The 27092-nt window shown below is 44.7% G+C and overlaps 1 protein-coding gene across 2 annotated transcripts in view; it reads right to left on the minus strand.

The window, feature by feature from the left end:
• Window positions 1-13034: 13034 nt before the first annotated feature.
• The window catches only part of LOC121331642 (WT1 interacting protein), an 82138-nt gene continuing 68080 nt past the window's right edge, over window positions 13035-27092 (minus strand). For both annotated transcript variants that reach the window (XM_041396251.1, XM_041396252.1), the window contains exons 4-8: window positions 22405-22467; window positions 19943-20073; window positions 18819-18870; window positions 16993-17061; window positions 13035-14087 (exon numbers count right to left, since the gene is read on the minus strand). In XM_041396251.1, the coding sequence (XP_041252185.1) occupies window positions 13935-14087; window positions 16993-17061; window positions 18819-18870; window positions 19943-20073; window positions 22405-22467 (468 nt within the window). In that variant the 3' untranslated portion in view covers window positions 13035-13934. The remainder of the gene's footprint in view (window positions 14088-16992; window positions 17062-18818; window positions 18871-19942; window positions 20074-22404; window positions 22468-27092) is intronic.

Consider the following 27092-nt stretch of genomic DNA (forward strand, 5'->3'; position numbering starts at 1 on the left):
TAACAGAAACCACAGTCATGTCATTTGTGGGATGTCTTTCCCTGGCTTTGTGGGGATAAAAGCTGTTTCCTGTGTGCAGCTCATCAGTTTTGTTCTCTTGCTGCTGTCCATAACTGGAAGTGCATCATAACTTTTGCAGAGACTTGGCTTTTGTTCCTCCTTGCCGGACACTTGGTCTCCACTGCACTTGTGGGACTGCAGAGGACAGTCCCAGCTGTGGGGAAGTGATTTTTTTCCAGCACTAGGTGGCTGTATGGCATTCTGCAGTGTCCTGTACACAAGTACTTTAAAAGTTGGGAAGTGGGCCATTCTCAAATGGAAAGGCTTCTGTGTTTTCACACCTCCACCTCAGTATCATCTTTTTGAAAGTAAAGAAATCAAGTAGTGAAGGTATTTCAATTGTATAAGCTTGTCACTGGCTGCAGACACTCTTATCTGTGTGGAGCTGAGGCAGGCATGCAGCCCACCACAGAAGTGATGCTGGTGACAGGGCTGTGATGGCTGCAGCTGTGTGACGTTGCTGCTTTTGGCTTAGAGATCTGGACATGAACACAGAAGGGAGAGCCTGCCTGTGTAATGTCTGGTCCAGATCTCTCCAAATGCTCCTGCTGCTTGGAGGCCACACAGTGTTCCCCACGGGACACGAGGACGGTCAAGAGAGGGGTGTCCACTCTGCCAGGGGACACAGGGCAGGGGTCTGTCCCTGACTTCAGGTGATCCTCAAGTGTCCTGAGGGGTGGGGAGTTGCACCAAGCTTTGCTCGTGGACCAAGAGCTTTGAGAGGATTAAGTTGTCCCAAGACCTGGCTGTGTCCCCAGACTGAGTGGCTTTGCCAAGGCCAACACATTCCCCCAGGAGCCGTGCTCAGCTGCTGTTTTTCATGAAACCCAGCCCTGAGAAGCAATTTGTCTCCAAATTAAAGACAGGCAGGTGTTTTCCTTTGGCACTGTCTTCTCTCCTTGCTCTTTGCCATGCTCTGGTGTCTGTACATTTCCCTGCCCATGCCCTTCCCTTCTCATTAGCAAAGAACAAGAACTAGGTTTTGGCTTAAACATGAATATAAAATCGCAGTGTAGTGGTTTGTGGAATCCTACATACATAAAGGCTGATGCAGCAGGGGTTTGACAATGCTCAGTGCTGCCTCTGGTTATTTCTTCACAGTGAACAGCAGTGAAAAACCTTTCACAACTGGAATTCTTTATGTGTTTGAGCTTCACCTTCTGAATATTTTATTGTTATTGAAGCTACTGTAATTATCTTCTTTTCCAGAGTTCTCTGGGGTGAAATTTGTGCAACTCCACACCAAAAAATGTGATGATACAGAACATTTATTTTGCATTTCCATGGCGGCACATCCAGTGTGATCATACATATTTGATACATATTTTTAAGGAAAGAGGCCTAGATGAGGATTAAACATCTTGGGATGTTCTAAGCTGCTGTAAATGAATAAGGTGAGACATCTAATGAATTAGTAGGTCTGCTGAAATAACTTATTAAGCCACTAAGTCTAGGGACACAATAATACATTAGCTCTCCATTGTGCTGGGTACTGTATGTGGGTAGCAAAAGGCTGGCTTAGGCCCCCAGATGTTTTTTGTAACTCTGCTGAAATTCTTAAATGATGTCACTTTGCAGCCTTGTTTCATGCTTGTTTTCTCTGAATGGTTTTGAATGAAGATCCCCAGGACATAAGAGTAATGTGCAGGAGTATTTGTCCCCAGGATTTTGCACAGTTGATCAGACGTGAAAAGGAGACGCTGCAGTGACTCATCTGACCCTGCAGACCCAAGAGTGCCGACAGTGGTCTCTGCTAAGGTCCCCATCACAAGAATGCAAAGCATTCCAGAAGCTTTCGGCAACAATTCCAGATAGCAGCCAGCAATTTTCTCACCAATGTTACATAAAATGGACAGGGAAAGCAAAAGGCTAATTGAGTAAATTATTGCAAACTGCCTATGGAATCTCTTTAATTTATACCTAGCTATGTAAACCCGCTGCAGGAGTGGTACTGCTAAGGATGGCTGTGATAGTTTTTTTTTTTTTTAATTTTACATTTTCCATTTTTAATAAGGGCGGCTTTCAGTACCAGATATAAAAATTCTTCATATAGCAGAACTGCTGTTACATTAGGCCAAGATTTTGGCAATACTGAAGGATTTACTGGTGTTTACTTTTAAACTTGTGGAGTTGCAAGACTGTCTTTCGTGTAATTAAAAACGGGTTTTTTTTCTCTCAGAAACTTACTGTCCAAATTTAAGTGGGATAGATACAGGTTGTAGCATGTTACCATCTCTAACTGGTGAAATTCATTTAATCATAACAGTAGAAGAAGGTATTAGGGAGGGATTTAAAGGAGGATAATGAGGCAAGAAACTTTGCAGTTCCTTCTAAATGCCAATCCTCTATAATCAGGAAGGGCCTTTTGGGAGCAAGCCCTTGAGCAGAAGCAGGCAGTGGGAGCTGAGCTGGGCCAGCACTGCTCACAGGGTGCTGGGAGCTGCCAGCTCCTGCCGGGGAGCACCAGCCAGCCCTGGGAGCAGAGCAGGACAGAACCTCCGTGCTGCCTTATCCAGCCCTACACTCACACACATCCGTCTAAGGCTGGGAATAGCCTTAGTGGAGAGGTAGCTGGGCTAGAGCTTGGGGTTTATTCCAGGGTTGTTTTTTGGTGTTTGTTTGTTTGTCTGGGGGTTTTTTTTGGGTGTTTTTGGTTTGGTGTGTTTTTTTTTTTTTTTGGTGAGGGGCGAAGTCAGTTTGTTTCAGTGTCTAATTTTCCATTGGAAGCAAACTCCCTTGTTTGCCCTCTGAAGGCAGCAGCCGAGCCTGATGTGTCTCATGGGGGCAGCAGGGCTGACCGGAAGCGGCCTGCCAGGGCTGCTCTGGGATTTGTTTTCTTTTGATTATGGGAAAAGTAACCCGAGATATTTCTGTGCATACAGAGCATTCTTAATGACTGACAAATCTGTTGTCAAGTAGGCGCAAGGGGGAGGTGCTATCTTGAAAGACGACACAAATATGTTTGAATCAGGCTTAAAAACCCAAACAAACTTATTTTTAGTGACTTCCAGAACTTTCTACTATCGAAAAATAATAATAAAAAAAATTAAAAAAATAAATAAAAGAAAGAGATAGCTACACAGTTAAACCTGGCCTTGCTGTGGAGGGGCTTAGTGGAGGTCACTGCAGTTCACGGCAGCAGGCACAGCAGGAGGGACACTCCAGGGTGTCCCAGATGACCATTGCTGATCTCCTCAGGCAGGAACACCACAGAGCTGTGGGGGTTCCTCACACAGTGTGGGGGGCTCCATGAGTTCAGCTCCCAGCATTTTGGCAGAGGAGGAAAGGAACTGAGGTGCTGTTCTTGCCTTTCTAGTGCTCGCTTTGGTAGCTGGCTCTGCTGGGTACACCAGGAAGCACTGGGGAGGACAGAGGATGCTCCTCAAGGGTATCTGTTCTGAAATAACTTTGGCATTTCTGCTGGAAAAGGCCTCTGGTGACATTCCCATGTCCTTCAAAGCTGGCATACTTGGCACCATGCAGGAGACTGAGCAATGACCAACTGCTCTCCAGTCCAGCCCCTGGCTGGGTCACCTCTGGCTCTCCCACCTTTTGTCCACCTTTACTTTAGTTCTACATGCTGCAGCTTTTTTCTCCCACCTGAGACCCAAACACAGCAAACCCCAGGAGGGCTCATCTTGCTGTGCTCTCAGACCTGTGCTTTGTTGGGGGTGGCTGTGGGGCAGCATCCAGACCCCCCACAGCAGCCCTGCAGCCTGGTCCCCATCTTTGGCCATGGCCTGTCCCCAGGCTGTGCCCTGCCATGGCCACAGGGGGCATTGCCTCTGCTGCCTGAGCTTGGGTGTGGATCTGCAGCTCAGACAGGGAGACTTCCCTCCTGGTAGAACAGGATAGCTGGTACACTTCAGCTGGAGAGGGAGTGAGGAGTAAGTACTGTCACACAGTGAGAGGAGATGTGCTTATGTACATGTAAGTGGGGTTATCATCTGCCCCGAGGAGTGATATTGGGAAACATGTAAAATACTCTCTAACCCTTTGTCTCTAACCCTGAATCTGATGTGACCAGCTTCCCTCTGAAAGGAGAATTTTGCACACAACAGCCCTTCAGCCCACTTACACCTCCACATGTGGATTTTTAGTTGTCTATATTGAGTACATATATATTTGTTGTATATATCGAGTACTCAGTATTGAACGCTATTGAATTGTATATATTATTTGCAGTGAGTTCTTATATTTGGTATTGGGGCTCTTTTGAGATGGGAGGCACTATGAGGACAAAACCTCTGCTCTCTTCACGAGCAGATACAAAGGACAACACGCAGTGATGTAAACTGCAGAGATTTTGGACAAAGCATGCAGAGACTGCCCATGCACCACCTCAAGAGAGCTCTGCTGTTCCTCACAGCCAGGGGCAGCTGGCACATCACACCCGGCCGGGCTCCCCTCGAGTCTCCTGTGTCACACGGGAGCACTGCTGAGCACTGCAGCAACCTCCCTGCAGTGCTGCTCTCTTGGGGCTGCACGTTCAGACACAAGGCTGCAACTGAAGATCCAGCTCAAGGAAAACAGCAGCCTTTGGTACCTCCTCCTTTGTCCTCCCTGACTGTGCCTGCTAAGCCTGCAAGCAAATTCCTGCTGCAGGAGATCCTTGGACCCAAGTGCCAATAAAGCCATAAAACTTTTGGGAAAGGTGATATGGAAACTACTGACTGCAGTGCAGTAGCTGCCTAACTTCACACTATCTTTGGGCTCATCAGCAAAGGAACATATTTCACCTCTGAAGATATCGGGATTAATGCAAAAAAAAAAAAAAAATCAGTTAATTTATACCCTGAATATTTCACCTCTGAAGATATCGTGATTAATGCAAAAAAAAAAATCAGTTAAATTATACCCTGAAATCCATCATGCTTTATCTAAGCATTGTCTGGTGGCTGCCAGACCCATTGGTTTAGCAGGTTTTCTTCTGTATGTTGCAGAATAAAATGAGAATCACAGAATGTTAGGCTTTGGAACAGACCTTAAGGAATCATTGAGTCCCAGCCCCCGTGGCCATGTGCAGGGACACGTCCCACTACATCAGGTTGCTCAAGGCCTTATCCAAGAAACATTAAAAGAAAACTTTGTCTTGCCCCACCTTCCTTCTTTTCTGATTGTTTGAACTGCACATTCTTTAAGGACTTCTGCTCCTTTTCAGGGGCATTCATGGACTCTTCCATACAGATATTTTTGTTAATTTTTCCCCATGCTGATGTGGCTTCTGGAAAATGATGGACCAGTTGTATATTAGCTGGAAGTACATTTACTAATTTTAAAAATAAGATTTTATGGATTTAAAAAGTAGATTTTTATCTAGAGATTTGAAAATGTGCTGTGGGTAGGTGAGCAGCTAACAGCTGATCACAAGGAGAGTAAGTAATTAATAAAAAGGTTAAAAATATTTCTTTTAGATAGAGAATGAAATAGCCAAGTAAAGGCAGATCTAAATACAGTTGCATGTCTGTCACATTTACCATTAACTGCAGTATATTGTGGTGATAAAAGAAGAACAAGACAAATAAACTGCAGTGTAGCATTTATGGGTGAGGAATGTAGGTAGCAGATGACTTATTCCACAACATAAGACATGACTAGAAGCAGTAGAATGTGTCTAAAGTGATCATAATGTTGGTTGGACCAAGACTTGCCATTTTTACAAAAGGATTCTTGTGTGACAGTGAGACTGTGCTGAGAGTCTCAGCCTTGTATCCAGCCAGCTTCCTCTTCTCCCTTGCTGGGAAATGCCCTGATAAGGAATGGAAAGTAAATGGTGCAGAAAGCTGTGGTGCTTTTATTCCCCCTATTCTTCTTCTGACATAGGAAGAAGTGAGGAAAAGGATGAGCACCCAGGTGAGCCCAGGCAGCGCCGTGTGTGGAGGAGTGTCATCACTGTCCTTTTGGGAGACAGGCAGCAATGTCTGATGCAGGACACCAGCCCTGCATCACCAAAGAAGAAAAAAAAATTTTGGAACCCATGTTCACTGATACAGGTAAGTGCAGCTAAACATGTGGCTTGCAGGTACTGCAGATAACTCTTGTTATTCTCTCCTTGGCACTGCACCCTGCCACACAGGCCATTTTAATAGTTCTGCCCTACTCTATTGTGTATCCATCCACAGTGTGTGAGCTTTGAAAACTTCAGGTCAAGACATTGAGGTGAGACCAGAGCCCCCCAACACCTGAGCCTCACAGAGCAGAATTTATCACTGCTTCATTTCCCTCTGATATGCTTGTTGCGTGTGACTCACAAAGTTTTCAGCTGCAGACCTGAGATGGTGAAAGACAGCTTGACACAGGGATTTCCTGTCCTGTCCCATTGCCCTTGAGGACTGTCAGGCAGCAGGACCCAGCAGAGTGCCAGGGCCAGCAGAGCCAGCCCCGCTGACACCGTCTGGGAGCTGTGTGTGTCACCGCTCCCTTCGCGTGCTGCAGCCACTGAGGGTGTCCCTGAGGGTGTCCCTGGCTTTTTGCCTTGCCACAGCAGCCAGTAATTAACTGATCAGTTGGCTTTAACTTTCCTGCAATAGTTCAAATGTGCCAAATTTTTAATGAACATGGTTTTTTTTGGATAGTCCACTTAACTGCCTGAATTACTGTGACTAACCAAAGCAGACCTTGTTCTTCAAGGCAGTGGCTTCCCAGACACGTACACACAAATGAGAGGGTTTGAGGATTTCTTTTTTCAGCTGTGATGCAAGCCTTTAAGAATTCGTTCTTAAATGTGTTGCTGGATAGATACTTTATCACTTCTGGCAAACCAGACCTCCTCACGGTTTCTTACTTTTTGCACGGTTTTCAGTTTGTCCTGCTCTTGTGCTCTTTGTGTGAGCACAGTGATTTATGCTGTCTAATGTGCATTTTCTTCAGATGGGACAGAAACTGACAGCACAGGGCAGTGCAGGTACTGCAGACAGGAGATTGTTCTTAAACAACATGGGAACTTGGGTTTGTTGTCTCAAAGCGTAAAGACATGGTGGGAATTTTATCTAGCTCTGTGATAGGATCTGAAATGAATTTTGAACAGGAAGAATTTTTTTTTTTGTCTTCTGGAGTTTTATCAGAAGTTACAGTGAACCCCATAGCTTTTAAGATATATAAATCAGCTGCTGATGAGCCCAGTAGTGGTGGCTGAGGAGTGACCTGCATTTTATTCCGGAAACCAGTGCCCTCTATTTAGAGAGTGACATTTTCATGTCCAGCTTAGACACCCAGTGAAGACTGATGTCTCCTTCTCCATGTCTGGTAGCTCTTGCTCACTATTTCCAGACGTTGCTTAGTAGTTCCTCCTTCAAATTTTCTTATCTGCAAGCTGCCCCAAGCATGAGGCTGGTTGCACCAACTGGGATCATAGTTCTAGCAAATTCAGCTAAGTCCAACGATGACATCAAGTTGGGTGGGAGTGTTGACCTACTGGAGAGTAGAAAGCTGTGCTGAGGGATCAGGTTTGGTGGATGGGCTGAGGCCATCAGTGTGAGGGTCAAATAAGGTAAAATGGCTGGGTCCTGTCTTTGGGTCACAACCACCCCCTGCACAAGCTGGGGCAGAGGGGCTGGAAATCCGCACAGAGGGAAAGGCCCTGGGGCTGCTGGTGACAGTGGCTGAACGCGAGACCAGGAGCACACAGGTGGGCTTCAGGACCAGGGCAGTGATTGTCACCCTCTTCTTGGCACTGCTGAGGCCACACCCTGAGTGTTCTGTTCTGCTGTGGGGCCCTATCTACAGGAAAGACCTGGAGGGGAAGGGAACAGAGCTGGGGAAGGGGCTGGAGCCCCAGGAGAGGCTGAGAGAGCTGGAAAGGAGCTCAGTCTGGGGAAAAGAAGACTCAGGGGACCTTCTGACTCTGTACAACTCCTGACAGGAGGGGGCAGCCAGGGAGTGTTGGGCTCTGCTCCCAGGGAACAGGGACAGGACAACAGGAAATGGCCTCAAGTTGTGCCAGATGAGGTTTAGGTAGGATAACAGGGAAAATGTCTTCACAGAACAGGTTGTCAAGCATTGGCATAACTATCCCTGGGTGGATAGAAAATATGTGTGGATGTGGCATTTGGGCACAAGGGTTAGTGGTGGCTTTGGCTGTGCTAATGGTTGGACTCAATGATCTTAGAGGTCTTTCCCAACCTAATCAATTCTATGATTTGTGTGCACACACATATTTGGCTTTGTGTGTGTGTGTGTGTGTGTGTGTGTGTGTGTGTGTGTGTGTGTATGTTGCATCAAATGACATCTTGTCCATCCTCATTTATTCTATGAACTGTGGGGACAGAAGACAGCCCCACCAGCCTACTTGACATATTCCTAACAGTTTCCATAACTAACAAATGTCTCTGTCTCAGCCTGGCAGCATCCTGTGAAGGTTCTGTGAAGTAGCTGCAAGGTGAGGGCTGCAGCCCTGGGGGTGGCTGGTAAGGTGGAAGAGCAGGGCTGGCCAAGCCCTCCCAAATTATTTGTACGCCAGGTTTAGCAGCCATGGGGTTCAAGACTGTCAGAACACACAGGCTGTGGGCTGCCATGCCAGGGACCCAGCACAGAGCCAGGGACCCAGCACAGTGCAGCCTTTGGTGGTGCTCCCCAGGAGCCAGGCCTGACTCACACCCACCCTGCCATGAACCAATGTTCATTTCTCCAGTATGTGCTTTCTGCACAGAGGCCCACATGGAACAGTTAAGATTTTAAGTACTCTGTTCTTTTCAGTCAGTAGATTATGAGTTGGTGTAAATTCTTGCTGCATTAAGATGTCCTAGATTTTTAGATTTTTATTAAGTACATTTGTGTCACCCATGTAGTAAGGCCTTGCTAAAATGCTTTGAGTTGGCCAGTCTTTGTGCTTTTTTTTTTTTTTCTTCAAGGAGGGCATGGATTGCTCATTTTGAATGAATTTTTGAAAATAATGAGTGAGAAAATAGCATGTATGTGAAGGCCCTGCAGAAGTATGGTACATCTGTTTCAAAGCAGTGAAGTGCAGACTGTCCCTAAAACAATTGTGGCATCTGTAACTCTTTCCATTCTGACTGTGCAGAAGAAAAATTTGCCAAAATAGCCATTGTGGGAAAACCTCCAGGAAGTTTCTTTTCCAGCTGTGAAGTCATTTGGGCTTTGCCAAGCCAGGGTGGCAGAGCTGCAGAGGCCCCTCTGATGGGAGGGTGGCTGCACACCCAAGAGCAGCTCGTGAGTGTTTGATGTCTGCCCCTCACTGCAGGGAAGAACACTCAGCTGGACAGCAGGCTGCCAAGCCTGATGGAAAGGAAGGACACTGGCCACGAGGAAACAAGGAAGGAACTGGCTGCTGTCCTCTCTCCCCTGGCCAGCTGCAGACAAGACACCAGTGCACCTTCCACCCAACAGACCCAGCTGCTCCTGCAGCACCACGGTGCGAGGAAGGTGAATGTGACCAGGCTCCTACCTGTGCCACGAAACTGGAGACAGGAATGTGGCAAAAAGCTTCAGAAAGGCAAAACAGATAAACACAGATCTCTTTGATCCTATCAGAGCTCTGGCCAGTTTCTGGATTACTGTGACTTAGCAGGAATATAGAGAAAATTCCCCAAACCAAGGTCCAAGTGCTTCAAGCTAAGTTCATAGCCCAGGCAAATATTTCTCTTGCGGAACACTCCAAAAAATAATGAGAGTTTTGAAAAGGAAGTGTTCCTCAATACTGACTGTCCGACATGTGAACTAGCCAGACTGGTTAAAGCTTAATTAAAAAGTGCCAGAGTGACTAAATTCTTTTCTAAGTGCAGCTGCAGAACGTTAGCTGTGGGCATATTTTAGACCTTAATTAGTAACACTTGCACTAGAGGACCAAAATCTTTCATGAATGCAGCTGCAATCAATTAATATCAGTTAGGCATTTCTGTAGGCAATACAAGGGCTCCTGAAAATTGTTTTAATGCCTACCTAGATTAAATAAAAATAAAATACTAACATGCAACAGAGTACAAAACCAGAGATAACTACAAAATGTCTTTATTGAAAAAAGCAGATTATAGCATCTAAGGTTAAATGAAACTTCTGACTTTAATATTAAATAACTTAAGATGATAGCAAGTAGCTTCTTCTTTAGATAAATAAATCTACATTTCCCAATTTTTTCTTCAACAGTCAAGGGAATCAAACACTGAAACACAAAACCACAAGTAATTCTAACGACTAAAAGACAGAAGCACATTGAAAGGTTTTACAAGGATATATATATACAAAAATAGTTAACTAATGTATATTTTCAGCATGTAAACTAGTTACATGATATACAAACTGGGAATTCATATATTTCCTACAAAATAAAAATCAACGTTGGTCCAAGTTCTTGGAAGAAAACTATATTCTTTTAAAGAAAATGAAAATATTTCTCAAATGAAAACTTAATTTAAGTCAAATTATATACTCTAGTTACGGCATTAGTTACACGATGAATCACAAACTTTTAAACTTTTCTTGAAACACAAGAAAGCAGCTTTTGTTTCCTTTAGAGCTTTGGTTTACTTTACTACTCTGGAATTTCTGGTCTTAAAGAGTTCCTCTAACCATATTTTCCTTTTGAAGCTCCACCTTACAAAATATATACACACACGTGCACGCAAGGAAAAGGAAAGAAACCCAAACAAACCCTCTCTGTAAGCTCCATTCTCTGAGTGCATTCTTTTGTTTTCAAAGGATGATTTTGGTCCTTTCTTTGGAACACGCCCTCCCGTGGGAGGGACCCCGCACCGCCCGCAGCAGCTTCTGCCGGGGGGCTTGGGAAGAGTCCCCTCCGAGGTGGGAAGGGGCAGCCCTGATGCAAATGAGAGCAGCCTGGTATTGATGTAACTTTATGGAAATATTCTTAAAGTACAGGAACGGCTTCTGAAGAACAACTGCACTGTAAGATGGACGTGGGAAGTTTTCATCTGTGTTGAAGTGATTTGATGTAAGAATATTCCGTAAGAAAATCATTAAAATGAGATTTCTCATTTACGTTATTCCCCAGGCGGGAGGTAAAATGTGCAGAAACTGTCACTAGCACTAAAGAGTACAGCACATCATTATTTTAGGTTTGATTTTATTTTTCTCTTTGATTTGAAAAAAAAAAACCCAACCAAACCTGGCAAATCTCACTCAAGCCCCAGTTTTTATAGTAAATGCTGGAAAAGCAAAGCTGCACTTTGTAATACAGTAATGGAATGCATCTGTCTATAGAAAATACTAGAACAACAGCTGCTGCTTTCTGGTTTTAAACAAATTGCTTATTCTATATTGACATATTACCTTTCAGAATTTTTGCCATGGTGACACTTAACAGATCAGAACTGCACAAACTACAAGAGACTGAAAAATCAGCATGTCAAATGAAATTAAATATTACTCTGTTCTACAGGATGATAATTTTGAAAAAAACATGAAGAAATGGTCTGGTATGTACATGTTTGAAAGTGTGCTGGTCCTTGGAAAGTACGTTGGAAACTTAAACCTGCCCCGATAGAGGCAAAGTGTTCAGGAAGGCGCTGGCAGAGGACTGGGCTGAATGCCAGGCTAAGTCACCTCCAGCTCTGTCCACTGTCAGTGCAAAGGTTTTGCTTCTCTTCTGGTAGAGCAAAGCATTTTTCCAGTTCAGCAAGTAACTGTTATTTGTTCCCAGGAATATACCCAAACTTACTCTATGCATTTTAATGATTTCTTAATCTGGGTAAAAACTGCATGTAAAGACATGCAAGTGAAAATGCCTCAAAGCTAACCGTGATCCAAAGCACCCTCCTGCAATGGAAAGAGCATTCCATTGCAGCTGATGCTAAAAGTTTATCCTGAAGCTCTGGCACCTTCCATGTTTGTAGTAACCTGAAGGAATTGACCTAGTCATACAATCCAGTTTAAGACATTTTTTTCCCCTTTCTCCAACATTTGCTGGCACATGTACTTCCACTTCCTCCTGAGGCTGTGCTGCTGACTATGGACACAGAGGGAGAGTCTGCACATGCAGAAGTGCATGTGTACCCCTGGCCTCCTGCTTGCAGGCCAGGCCTCTTGGACCACAGTGCAGAAATGTGGCACTGACTGCACTGTAGTTACTTCAAATCCTGGCATTCACATTAAATGTGTACTGCTATACATTAGCTACAAAATTACTTTGCCCAGGAGCCTTCAGGTTAATCCAGGCCAATGGAAGTCTGGCAGAAGTTCAGAAAGCATCCTTTTTGTTCCTTACTAACAGAAAAAATAGTTCTCAGGAATTTTTCCTGTTCCCCTTCCCCCCACCTTTCCTCATAAGGAAATTCCAGACTACCAAAAAGTTCTGTTAAGGGAGTTAATTATTCCACTTAGGAATTAGTGGCCATTGGATGCTCTTTGTGCTTTTCAAGAGCACCACAAATGGCTTTCAAAAAGTCAATGGAGCATAAGAAACTAAACTGCAATGGTGTTGCCAAATAAGTCATTCCATCAGTCTGCATGCTGAATTTAACACGGGATCGTTTCCGAACGGACCGGGCAGATTCTCAAGTGTTGAGAACTGGCATGGAAATGTCCCAATTTACACATGCCAAGAATCCAGTCTGGTATTTCTACTTCCTCTGGGGCTGAAGAATTTTATTTTATTTTAACTTTGAATACAGTTAAAGACAGCAATGATAAATTGCAGCTTCAGGAAGGCTGGGTCAATTCTCATGAGAATGCAAGGAATTTTTTTGACATACAGATGTGTGATTTGCATGTAAAATATCAGCACACGGTAGAAAACCAACCATAAAAAAAGATTCATCTAACTTCCTACACGGAAGACATATATTTCTCCCCAGAGGTCTGAGGGTACTGTAAAAGCTTATGCAAAACATGAAAGTGTGTACATTCTATGTACAGCTAACACTTGTTGTAAACACTGATGTTTCGTGGTCTGACTCTCTAAATTACCATTCCTGCCATACTGCACTTTGCTTTCCAGTGAAGACAATCACCCTAATCAGTTGAAAAGTAATTTCGGAAAGAACACAAAGCTGAAAAGGTAATACCAAACCACTGTGCCTCTCTTTAATAATGTCTCAACATACAATCATGAAGCAGTTGGTAACAAATGAAGTCTTGGATAAAACAAGCAGTATAAAGACAAGTGTACCTTTGCATAGAACCCTACTGAACAAAAAACAGGTTTGAAAGATGAATTCTTTAATAAGTGCCAAATTGATAGGAATGCATTTTGAAGCCATGGCTACACAGCCAGCAATTACAGAGAGCTGCAACTGCTGACCCTGCATGTGCCAATCTTTCGGATACAATCCTGTGTACTGTGGGTTTTACATCAGAGGCTTGCCACATTTCTTGAACAAACCAAATAATTAGTCTTTGGATGACTGTGGGACTCTGTAGGATGGAGAGCTGGCCTGACACTTCTTCACAGAACACCCTTTAACCTTGCTGAAAACTGCCCTGGCTAAAACACCTGCTTGCTGCCTATTCCCTACTTCTGGAATCTAAGTATTCTCTAAGACCAGAATTCAACAAAACTAGCTAAAATGCTAGCATTTATCTTATCACGCTTGCTGCAATATGATAAGGTGCTAACTTTTGGAAAGTAATTCTACGCTCCTTACTTGGGTGAAATCTCCACTGAAGGAAGAGAGTAGGGAGTGCAGAACAGCCCTTTGTACCATTGTTTTTAGAAATGCTGCCATTTACAGATACAGTTTAGTGGTGAATTATTCGTTCAAGTAGACGGTGTCTCAGTGAAAATGCCTAGATAAAAGAATGCATATGTACAAGATCAGAAAAGGACCCCTCACCTCTGATTCAAAAAATAAATAGCTGGTTTAGATGGTTATTACTGGAACCTCATCTTTAAAGGAACACGAAAGTAATTTTTAGATTTTTGTCTTCTCTTCCCAACGGCTTATTGATCATGGAAATGTCTTTCAGAGTTCTGTGACATGCATGGGGTAGCTTGGAGGTGGATGTGATGGCAGTTTGATATTAAGGCGCCTGATGTGACAGCTGTGGCAGAGCAAGTGGCCCTCCAGGGGGTAACAACGATGGCCTTCCTCATCATTGAGCTGCAAGCCACAGTCCTAGAAGGAAGAGAGACATCCCAGATCAGTGAGGGACTCAGGCAGGCCTCTCCCAGCCCTGCTGCCCTGTCCTGCACAGCCCCAGGAGCTCCCTCCCCACCTCCAAGGCCAGCAGCCTCCACAGCTCCTGGGAGCTGCACCCCGACCATCTCACACTGACACTACTGAAATCCAACAGGACAGGCTGTAGTAGTGCCCAGCCCCTTTTTCACCACTCCTTCCCATTCTGGTCTCTTCTCCATCTAATAAATGGTGATGCAAATCAAAAGCCTTAAAGAAGGCCAGGGGCTGACCCTGACAAACACAACCTGGAAGAGGCTTGAACAGAGGGGGAGCTGATTCTGCAGCAAGGCAGTGAGGCAGATATGGGGGAGCATAAGCAGGGAATGACAGGAGAAGGCAAAAGGGGGGAGAGGTGACATATCTTACTTCTGGAGCAGGTCTACACTTGCTCTAACTTGGAATTAAAAGAACTTAAAGATTCAAGGCCAGTGGTCCATCTTTAGTTGAAATGCTGGTACCTCTGGGACTGACACATAACTACAGAGAGAGACAGAGATAAAGAGAAAAGCAGCTAACAGTGATCCTGGCTGCTGACTCTTATGTACACTGCAATAGGGACCATCCTGATTTCCAACTGCCACCACTGTAGTTCTGAGGGCATTTGGAAATCACTGAAGTTTGGTACTCAGATTTAATGTTTCAAGTACGTTAAATACTTAGAAATGATTACTGTGATCAGTTCTGAGAAACCAGAGATTCTGAGTATTTATCTGTGCACTTAATAGAAAGAAAGAAAAAAAACCAAACAGAACAAACTGGGTATCTAGGTGGTTTTAGTACTGAAACCAAATGCAAAGCTTTTAAGTGAGCACAGAGTATAATTTTTCAGCTTTCACAGCTCAAGTTTAAATTCTCACAATTTACAATACTGAAATAAGACTGAAAATGGGTTTTACAGTAAGCTTTAAAACTGGAGTGTTAGTTTAGAGAGGTCTTAATCAAAGTATGTGCCAAGATAATTTTCTGTGTGTTGCTACATATTATGTAATTATTTTATAGCAATTTATACAAGATTTAAAATTAGAATTTACCAATTTCAGATGCCCTACAGATGTGCCAACTGTTCATATCTTCTTCCCTCTCCAAAATTGAATTCTCTTTCTGCAAGGAGAAAGCCTGCCTTGTCAGTTGATTCCAGTTTCAGAATGGGGCTCCAGAGATCTGCAGAAGGGCTTGAACTCCTCCACAGAAGTCAAATGGTTGCACGTGAAAGAGATGACACAGAAAAGCTGCAGTTTCCAACCTGACCACTGACTCTGTGTGGCCACCAGGTGAGAGTGACAGCAGCAGCAGATGAGAAGTGGCTGCCTAAGTCATGGCAGCCTTTGCTGAAGTCTTCATGTGCCTGCCTTGTGTACCTCAAAATACCGGCACTCACTTTTCCAGCAGCATTTGGGGACTGCAGTGTGCAGAGAGCCTGATTTGAGAGCATCAGGCAGTAACCCACCCCTGCTGACACATGGCTAACTCCTGATTTCTGTACATAAATGCACTCTGCCTTTTTGGGCAGATGTGGAGGCAGCTTGATTTGCCTCAAATGGGGAAATGAATAATGAAACAGAATGGAAAATAAACCCCCAGTGGGACATTCCAGCATAAAGTCAATAGCCTGAGAGCAGGGGAGAGAGCTGTCATCTTAGGCCAAGCCTGCACAAAGCAATAGTTGGGGGAAGGAGGAGGGAAGTTCAGCTCTCCAAAATATGGCGATTTCCTGTGTCAATTTCTCTTGAAAAATTAATATAAATAGATGAAGTATCAGGTGGCTGTTGAAAGGAGATAGCTGAGTGGATAGGGCCTTCCTTACATTTAGGTACATAGCATTTCAAGATTTCCCTGAATGTTGTTATTTTCTCTCTCAGTCAGAAGATTCTTTGTAAAACCTTCATGCAACGGTGCCTGAAGGCAGCACTGCTGTATTTCCGCCCCGGTGTTAAAAGGTAAGATCTATGTGGATATTTGTGTGCTGTGTCAAAGTGCCAAAGCTACAGCAAAAGGGAAGTTTTTGGTTGATCCCAACTTAGTGAGTTTGTTTCCCTTCTCATGTTCCTGGATGCAGGACTAAAGATAAACTCAGGTCTCCTCTCTGAAGCAAGAGCACAACTCTTGTAATTCCACAACTTGATCTGTGGCAATAAATGTTTAAATGCAAAATAAGAAACTACTCCCAAAAAAGTGACAGAAAGTCAATAGTATTCTGGTCAATTTTCTAGTAAAGAATCAATATTCATTCAAGCATGGAAAAACCAGATCCCCTAGAAAGGCCTTCCAGTGAGACTCCTTCCCGCACAGCCAATGTAAATTCAAGTCTCTTCAGATCAGAGCCCTACAGACTGTACCTAGAGATGAGGAAAAAGAGAACTGCCACCTACTCTTTCCTCACTCCCCATCCAGAAGTATTGAGAAAATTCAACCCAACAAACCAAGCCCAGCTTTGAAGCTAATACATTGGGGAAAAAACCCTCCAAAACTAATTTGATACTGGCCATGGCAGCACCACTTCCAGCCAAACAGCATTCACAGTTTGTTTTCCTCAGGAGCTGTGGGGCAAAGCCCTACCTTCCCAGGTGTGCAAGAACCAGGGAGGGCAGCCCATGGGGTGAGTCAGGGTCCCCCAGGGCAGAGCAGGTCCCCAAAGCAGAGCAGGCCCCCCCAAAGCAGCCTGAGCAGGTCCCCAGGGCAGAGCAGGTCCCCCCAGCCTGAGCAGGTCCCCAGAAGCAGAGCAGGTCTCCAGAAGCAGAGCAGGTCCCCCCAAAGCAGAGCAGGTCCCCAGAAGCAGAGCAGGTCCCCAGAAGCAGAGCAGGTCCCCAGAGCAGGCCCTGCCGCGGGCCGGCCCGGCGCTCACCTCGCAGTGGTAGCACTCCACGTGGTAATCCTTGTCCATGGACACCACCCGGATGGTCTCCTCGGAGCCCTGGGGGAGCACAGAGAAGGTGACAGTGGTGTCTCAGAAGGTTTTTTTCAGTGTTCACACAGTGCCCAGCTCATTGCTTTGGGGAGCTGTGTCCCTGGGGGAATCCCCTCTGCCCCATGCAGCAGAGCTGTGTGACCACTGAAGGTCTTGGCCGCGGGACATGGCACTGCAGCATTCCTCAGCTGTGCAGCAACAGTCTGAGTGTCTGGCACACCTAAACTGCAGAGGTCATTTGCAAGTGTAGCCAAAACCTCATCCTCAAGGAACAAATCAGTCTTGAAATCAGTTAATCTTCCAAGGCCACCCAGGATCTGAACAAATTACCAGTCAAAAACCTGCTCATTGGGTAACTTTTCCTTGTATACACCCCGCTCTGATTTCCAGGACTTGTGTTCCTCTCAAACCATCTGCTGCACGGCTCTTTTGCACATGCACATGTCACTGTGTGTCCCCACAGGGAATGACATACCAGTCTGGCAGGTAATGACGTGCACAGGCTAAACCTCAGCGTGAGGGTGGGTGCAGCAGAGTTGTGCAATTCTGGCTGAGCCCCAGGCCCTGCAGAGCAGCCCATACCCTTCATGTAACCTCACAGGCTCTTCTCCTGATCGGCTCTGAAGACAGAGCTCATTAAATTGGTTGCTTTGCATTGTTTCCTGTTCCAGGTGTGGTTAGAGCACCAGATATGATGTGGGCTATGTCTGAGAGAAGCTGTGGGCAAGTCAGCACCTGCACTGCTAGACTTGAACTAACCTAGGAAATCTCCCAGGGAAAGAATATGGAGTGTGTCCTGCTAGTCATCAGGTGAGTCAGCACTATGACTGCCTTTTAATTATTTTCCTTTCTTTCTTGAACAGAAAAAAATAATTATTTTATAAGACCCAAATTCAGTGATATTTACATAGAGGTTTTCTCCTCACAACCCATCAGGATAGCAGTTCTGGTTCAGTCTTTATAGTGTTTTTTAGGGTTTTGTTACTTGGCCAATTAACAGAAATGGTAATGACAAATGAGAGTAATGTGCAGAGTGATGGACCTGGGCATGTGAGAGGCTCTAGCATCAGGCTTCACTGGGGCACATCAGCTCACAGGAGGGAAGCTCTGGTGCTGTAAACAGGACCAGAGGAAAGGCAGGGAGATGCTGAGGCCCTTGCTTACAAGTGAGCTGGTCAGTGACCTCAGAAAAGGCAGCTCGTCCTGCACCCACCAGAGCACCAGGGAGTCAGCTCAGAGAGTCCTGCACCCACCAGAGCACCAGGGAGCCCCACTATGGGGTAGTTGTGCCAATAACACTGTCATCACAGGCTGATCTTGCAAGCAGGTTTCACCCAGTTCCATTTTTGTGGTTGTCTTTTCAACCCCTTTAAGAACTTCCACTCCATTGCCACCTCAGGACAACAGACTGTGTGGCCTTCTCACAGGGTCAGTAACCATCAGATGCCTTTTCAAGGGCTTTACTCCCTGAGTTGTTCTTGGAGCCCCAGTCAGTGTTTTCAATTAAAAGAGGTTTCTAACAGATTAATGAAGACCTGGAAAGCACCCTAAAGATAAAAAGTACTATGCTGTAGGAGTAGTATGACTATTACAACCTCTGGGAATGTTTGGGAGTGACTTTACTGCTGAACTGTGTTTAATTTAGTATCTAGCATGGTACTAAAGATTCTGGGAGAGGAAGGAGAAGCCTTTAGTGTGTTTTTAGAAAGTGCCCATATGCCAACAGCTGTTTTCCCTAGGAGTCAGTGCATGTTAACACCTACCTGTGCTGGGAGGATTGGCTGGTTACAGGAAGCACATTTTGGTGCAAAAACCCTAGGGTGCAAGAAGAAAGTGTTCCAATCACATTTAAAGCATCTTCAAAAAGTAGAAGCAAGAGAGCCATTCTAATCATGTCTTATTTTTAGTAAAATGGAGATCCACAGGATTTGAAATGCCTCTAATTGATGATATTCAATGAAAAGGAGATTTGGCAAAGGCTGATCTATCCCAACTTTATTGTTTAGGTCTTCCCGACCTTGAGGCATAGTGAATCCACCCCTCTTCCTGTATATGCCATTTTTCTTTCCTTCCTTTATTTATAAAACCATTTGAATTCTTCCAGAGCCTTGGTGCTTGACTACAAAGCAGCTCCTGACTTAGGCACTCTGACATCAGAAAGACATCACCATGTGTCCTAAACAGGAGAGGCTGATCGTGGCCAGAATCTACCAGCTAAATACACAAATGGGCTTATGGTCCACAGCTGCATTTTATGCCAGTCACTGGGCCAACACTCACTGTGTCCTTGTAACATAGTCAGATTGGCACCAACAGGGTTGAATTCAGGGTGATTTACTCCTGTTGCACAACTGAGTTACTGGTTAACTGGAGCTAAGAGCAGGATCCTGTTGCCTTTGAGTGGAATCAGGAAAGAGTCCAAAAGCAATCTCTTAAACCTCTACCTTTTGTCAGGTAAGGCTCACATTGTTCTAACAGTAACTGTTTATTACATGTCTTCTGTGTCAGTTAACAACACTTACACCTGTGTCAAGCACTGCCAGAACCTCTGCTCATGAAAGACCCAGCAGAACCTACCAACACTTGCAGAAGTGGCCTGGTACAATCAGTGTTGGTAGTCCTGAAAGTGGAGGAAGAGCCCCCAAGAAGCCCATCCTCTGACACAATTCGATTTTCAGCCTCACTTGGCCACTGTATGCCATACTGGGCCCATGAGGTACTGCTTAACAAACCTTAAAATACTTTACAAATGCAACACATGGAAGAAGCAGTTGAGGGACATCTGAGCAAATAGGAGTGACCTTTTTATCTATCACAAGGCTTATAACTACATCAATGATTTAACTACTGTCATTTTGCTGGGCATGCACTGGATTTGTGTACTCACGTATGGTAGTCTTTGACACAGTAAATATTGTTTTCCACATCTACAGTGAAGGGGACTCCATCCAAGCACTCGTTACACACCACACAGCGGAAGCAGCCAGGATGGTAGGACTTTCCAAGGGCCTGTAAGATCTTATGGGGCAAACAACAAAATAAGTGGATGCATGATTACATGAGATATTCTCTCCCCATAAACTGCTGTGTCTCTCTCATTCTTAATAATGACAGTGAGAAAAGCACTTCAGGATGAAATTACCACTCTGCAGATCTGTCAGCAAGGGGCCTCTTAAAACAATCAGCTTGCTTATTTTAGTGGGTTTCAATATGCTCCCAAGGAAGAGCAAGAACTGAAAATCAGGCAAAGCCCATCAGCTTTAGCTCTGCAGGGCCAGTACTGCCAATGGAAATTATAAATGGCTTCATGGACCATTTCTGGGGAAATCCCAAATACAGGTTACTGGGATACAGAGTTACTTTACAAAACTTAACAGGCTGTGACAGACAAAATCCAAACTGGTCATTACTCAAAAAGTTAAACAACAAAACAAGCAAATAAAGAGGTGCCTCATTAACTAAGGATCCTAATCTCCTGGAGTTACTGACTGGTTATCACTCAGTCATAGAGGCCCATTGGTTTCTGATAAAATTTCATCACTATCCATGTGTTTGGATACTGATCCATGCATCTGCCCAGGCTTTTCCCATGCTGACCTTCCCCTGCATTTTAAAGGTTCCAGGGAAAGGTCTGATGCAACCTTGGCTGCACTGCTACAGAACAGATCCCCCTCTCCTGACGTCCTCGTACGTGACACTCAGTGTGCCACTGGGACATCAAGGAGGACACTGCAAGCCCATGAACAAGCCCCTGGGGAGAGTGAGACACAGCCATCTCTTTCAGGCAGCTCTCAACAGATTATAAGACCAATTCCATCCATTTTGGGCGTAAGAAGTATCTTTGGAAGGTAATTTCAAAATTTCAGCTGCTAGCACAGTGCTCAGCTTGGAGCTGCTGGGAAGTTTGAGACGAAAAATCTACACAGACCAAGCTCCCATGGCCCTATAAGTGATTCTATGAATAAAGATCAAACCAAGAGGAAAGAAGTATAGAAAAAGGGCCAATTTAATTTAACTTTTTTTCCCCTTCTCTGATGAAGCCCTGTAGTTCAGTGGTGTCAGACTCTGTTTGATGGGAAGGCTGTTCCAAGCCAGAGCTGGTCCCTGTGCTGGGGTTGGTGCTGCTGCAGGAGCTTGCTGTGGTGCCAGCCTGGCACAGCTGTGCAGCCACAGGCCCTGAGCACAGCTCCTCACCCAGCCCTGCAGAGCCCCAGCTCTGCCCCAGGCCAGCACACAGCAGGGCCAGGCTGTGCTCCCAGGCAGGAATTACCCAAACAGGAGTGCTGAAATCCTGGAGCTGCCAGAGCTGTTTCCTTTTGTCACAGCGCACTTGCTGATGGGAGAGAGAGACAAGCACCTGCCAAGCTTCCAGCTACTGAGTTCCACCAGTGAGATATTATGGACTCTTGCCTGGGATTCTGCAATTAAGGGTCAGCTCAAAGCATGCACGTCAGGATACCCCTCCCCCTCCCAGCATGACACAACTCTAGAGATTTGCTCTTGGGCTAAAACGAGCAATATCCTTGTCCAACCAGTGGTGCCAGAATATGAGCCAGAATCCTCATTAGTGAAGTCCCTGTTCCAGCTCCAACTGAACCTCCGTGTGTGCAATGCACCAGCTACTTCTCTTAGGCACACTGAGGTTCATGCACACTTTAAAGCAAGAGGAAAACAGATACATTGCAGGATCTGCCCTTCTTTGTTGTGCAAACCACTTCATTTCGTTTGGGAATTTCTGCTTAAAATAGCACACATAACTCTTCTTACTTTCACCCACTGAAAGGATGCCAGTAGGATCTGGTCAACCCAAAGCTCTTTGATTTTATTTTTATTACAAAAGTAGCTCTGACTACTGGCTCCCTGAAAATCCCAGTGTCAATAATGCATTTTAAATTATGTGGAGCAAGCAACAGAGGGTTAACAAAGCAAGTCCCAGAGCAGGTGACAAATGTCAGGACTATTGATAATGTCCCTCTCTGCTCTATCCCAGATTCCACCCACATGACTGAGCTCTAGTTATCTATTGTCTTACAGAGCACACCCACCATGTTCCTTTACCATATTCTCATACAAAGCTGTGCTGTACTTTCCCCCTTTAGTATTAAAATTCTATTTTATTTTAACTCACAAAGGCAGAGTAATAGCCTTCCATATTCTTAGGTAGCAAAGAAGCCCAACTTTCTGTACTTAATGGTAGTATTGGAGCATGAAGGTATTTTTATTTGCTGCCTCAGTTTCAAAAACCATGTTGACAGCAGTGAAAACACAATACCAGCGTGGATAAGGAAAAGCAGATGTCTCACACTGCACTTCCCGAGTTACCTGTCATTAGGAGTTTAGGTCTCTTACCATTTCCATTATGAGGTGTCCACAAACAAAGCACTTGTCTGCTGTTTGCTGAAAACCTGAATACTGTTAAAATGACAGAAAAGAAAGGATCATTAGTAGCCACTCTTCTAGCCATAGAAATACCTTTTAGGTGAAGGCTGTGCTATTTTCCAGCCTGTGCTGTGTATGACACAGGTTTGGGAGACAGTGACTCAGAAGCCTTCACTCAGCTCTTGCAGCAGGTTCAGAGACCAGTTTCTGATCCACTGCAATATTTCCACTGTGATTCCCCATGTAACAGTATTATTGTAAGTTTGTTTTTTTATTTTTAAAGTCTTTATGGAAAGTTTGTGTTTGATGTGCAGAAACTAGCTTGAATTGACTCTTTTGGTGTTTGTTTTAAATAACAGAGGACTCACCTCCCCAAATCCTGCTCAAATTAGCCACCTCAGACTTTGGACCCATGTTTCACTCAGTGCTATTTGCAAGCTAGAAGAACGAAGCCAGTTCCAAGAAGGATTTAGCTGCCTTGTGGATAGCAAGCCTTCCAGGCAGGGAGGAATCCAGCAGTGCACTCACAGGAGCTTGGGCTCGCTGCAGTGTGGGCAGCAGGAAGGTTCCTCAGAGCCAGGGTCCCCAGCCCAGCTGCCAGCCCACACTGCAGGGCCAGGGCCGTGGCTGTGGGGAGAGGCTTTGCCTGCCTGGGACCAAAGCTCTGTGTTCCCTGCCTGAGCAGTCCTGACCTTAACTCTGTGCTCCTGTCCCCAAAGCAGATCCCGTTTCAGATGCCAAGATCCACTTTTAGCCCTCTGTTTAGAGGTAAGGAAAAACCATCCAGGTTAACAGACTGACCTACCAAGCCACAGCCTACAAACAAGAGACACCTTCCTGAGGAACTCCAGCCACGTGCATTTGAAACTGGTGTTTGCAGGGGCTGAACTTTCCCCTCACCCTCTGCAGCCCCATCTCAGCTGAGAGCTGTGTGTGCACCATCCTGCACCAGCCTGTGCCCACCTACCTGGGGCATTGCACAGTGATGCTCCTCTAGCACAGCTCACCTGAAATGTGCTTTAGTTGCACAGCATAAAAGACGAGGAAAGGGAGGATGCCTGTAAACCAGACTCCTCTCCCAGAACACAGGTTAATTGGCTCAGGCACCTAATGCATCCTCTGAGCCCAACAGAGTGTATATCTTGCTCCATTCCCCCCTGGTTTAGTGGGGATTAACTGTCCCCTCACGTCAAAAGCCTGTGGTTCCCTGCCTGGAGCTGCCATATGTTTTCTTTTTTATTGGAGTGAGGGGATTACATGTTATGTTGGATCAATAGGTTGGAGACAAAATTATTGTTGCTATGCAACAAAGTGATTATGTAGGAAAAGGTCTTGTAGACACTTTGATGGGCCCAGAAGTCAGTAAATGATATAGCAGCTGTCACAGCCCAAAACTCACTATGCCCTCAGAAACACAGCTCGTGCAGTCTCAAGAAACTTTGAAACTTCCCTAGAAGAGATCAGGGTGCTGAGGAGCAAATACAGAGGCAGACAGTCCTAGATGGCTGTTGTTGCAAGATACTACTTTTATTTGCTTTTTCATTTTTCTTACTGATGCAGTCTCACTGCTTGAGATGTTTCTTGGCTGCCCCATGGCTGAGTAACCCTCTGGCTAGACTGCTCCTAGGGCTGGGAACTCCAGGCTTACTGGAAACAGGTGGGCAGGTCCTAATGCACAGACAGCAAAGGATTAACAACAGCACAAATCCAGCTAATTCTAAAATCCTGCTGGAATGAATTTACCAGTAGCATCTGGCTGTCATTTGATAAGGAATGCAAAGGAGCATTCACCCAGCTATTGATTAAGAGGGGACATTATTCCCCAGGAAGAGAATGGCACAGTGGTCAGATTAATGGCATTTATTGCTAACTAGATTGTCATAAATTATTCTGTTTGTCAGAAAGAAAGGCTTTGCTGACACAAAATCACTCTTTATATAAGTAACCCTATTAAATTAAAACCATGATTTGTTTTTAACAAGAGAATTGTTATTAGTCAAACACATCCAGAACTGGATTACCCCATTAAGAAGACTTTGCAAAATGGCACTAAGTCTAACAGCAGTGACAAAACATTTCCCAGGCTTTACCACTACACTCTTCTCTCTCCTGGTCACACAGGGTCAATTCCAGACAGACTGAAGGTCTGGCTCAGTGAGATCAGGGTTTTGGATCCAGGTCTGTATTTTAAATCTATTTGGGCTGCAAAAGCAGCACTGTTTTCTACAGGATGGCAACACTGTGGGCACTGCTGCTAAAAGCAATAAATTACTTTCTTGACATTTCTGGAGCTTACAGTAAACTGCTTCTTTGCACTGTTTGATCCTAACTTGGAGTGTTCAAATAGAGCTACTGTATTAAGCTTTGAATTTTAGAAGCAGAATTTAAAAGTCTTGAAATACTAATTAAAATTGTCAACGTCTGTCTTTGAAGCACTCGATTATTAACAACCCTCACAGATCCTGTGTGTGCAATGGGAGAGGAGTTGTGACTTGCTCCAGACTGCAGACAAGGCAGAGGAGCCTCTTCATTGTCTCTCAGCACACCAGGAGCCTCCCAGGGTGGGCTCCCAGCATGGCTGGGAGGGAGAAGCACTGGTCCCCCAGAGCTTGTGAGCAGGTAACCAAGAGAGAAGGTTTTGCTACACAGACTCAGAGCCTTTCTTATTACTGACCCAGTCAGAGGAGTAAAAAGAGCTTTTGGGCACAGCAGCCCCCATTCCCAATGTGGAGACATGAAACACAGGCTGAGGTTGAGCAGTGAGGTGACACAGGCTGATAGGCAAGGCCCTCATGGAGCAGCCAAATCTTGGCTCTGGTTCCTGTTCCTTGGCATTCATAGGCACAGCTTCATTCAGGATCTAACCAACATGGGGGGCAATTCTAGCCTTCCTCTACAAGGGTTCCCTCTGTGCCAGCTTCTTAAAAAAAGTATTTGCTTGGCAGAGCAGTAAAGTGATGTAAATACAACCAGTGTCAGTCTGGATGGGAACAGTCAGAAGTCTATGGACACTCCATCCACAACAAATGGGAACTGGAATTTTGAACTCTCCCTAATATTCATTACAGATACCCCTTGAGCACATATAAAAACACTGAGAGAAGTTGTTATTAAAAGACCAACTCTGAAATTCAAAGCTGAAAATGAAGTGTTACCCTTTACTCTCTCTTCTGTGACTCAGGAGTACAGTTCTGGATACACCAGGTTGCAAAAAAACACCAAAGTGCAAGTTGAAGAGCTGGCACATTATTTTTCCTGATTTCTTAAGTCTGGTCTCAACTGTTTTCTCCCTTATTTACCTTGTCCTTGTCTTCTCTACCAGAATAATAAAATCTCATTTTATATGCACAAATGAAGACTTTGTAATTAAGCTATTCAATGATACTTATATAAAATAAGAGTCTGGGAAGTTAAATAAACATTGAGAAATATGTTAATTATGTTAGAATAGCAGAGTAAAAATAAAGTAGAAGACTTGGCTGGCTGAACTTTTCTTTTGTTTGCTGTCCAATATACTTTGATTGTCAAACAGGCAAAAAAACCCAAAACAACAAAAACCCTCTAATGATCCTGTCCAAGAGTCTTTGTTTCAATGTAAGAGGAAAACAAGACCCCTTCTGTCCTGAATATTTAGGCCTGTTTGTATCCTCCTGTGATAATCTTGGGATTTATAACTCTTCTGTCTAATATGCAATATATCTAAAAGAAATTAACAATGAATTTTGAGCATATAATGAACAATTATGCATGGAGGATAATCCCACCAAGTACTATGAGAAACAATTTCTCCTGCCTGTTCTCAGTCCTGTAGCAAATCTTGGTTGTCTACCAGGGTCTTTTAAAGTTTGATGTTCCCATAATGATTTTCAAAAGAAAAACATTCAGAAAACAGTGTGCCTGAAAAAGGCTTCAGGACCCAAACTTTCTACCTTAGGCAACGTCAGGCCTTTGAAAAGACATGTCACTGCTCCTCCCTCACATGCCTGGCTGTGCCCAAGGAGGGGCTGCTGCTCTTCCCTGCTGTTATGCCCTCACCAAAACAAAACCTTCCTCCTGGAAACAGACCCTGGAATCTCATTCAGGCCCATTTGCTTCTTTGATGAGGATGTTCAAAACCTGCTGAAGGTTTGTGCAAGCAGAGCCAGTGGGTTACATTTCAGTGGGTGTGGCAGCTGCTGCCCCGGTAATGGTATGAAGCTGTAAAATCTCCAATTCACTGCTGCAGCACTGCACAGTCACCCAACGTGGCTGCCCAGCCTTGAGATTCCTACCCTTTTAGGTTTTCAGAGCTTTTGAGTGGGACGATAAGGAGTTTTTGCCAAAATGCTTCAGGCATTTAATTCTGAAAACTAATTTCTGAATTGGGTGCTATGCTAATAATGTATTCTGACCCCAGGCTGCCTGTAATCCCTCACAGACTCTCTGCTCCTTGGTTTCCCATTAGCAGAGCATCTGTCTTCTCACTGCTGTATTGTTTGCTCTCTGCATGGGACCCTTACTACATGAGACACAACAATGTAAGAAATTCATGGGATTGCATTAAGAGAGGGAGCAAATATCAAATTTGGTTTCATGCAGATGGGGTTTGTTGTTGTTTTTACATTCATATTTCAATGCAGTGATTAAGATGAACTGGACAAAATGGGGCCTTCTCAGGC

This window comes from Onychostruthus taczanowskii, unplaced genomic scaffold (genome assembly GCF_017590055.1).
Source record: "Onychostruthus taczanowskii isolate IOZ18803 unplaced genomic scaffold, ASM1759005v1 scaffold127, whole genome shotgun sequence".
NCBI lineage: Eukaryota > Metazoa > Chordata > Aves > Passeriformes > Passeridae > Onychostruthus > Onychostruthus taczanowskii.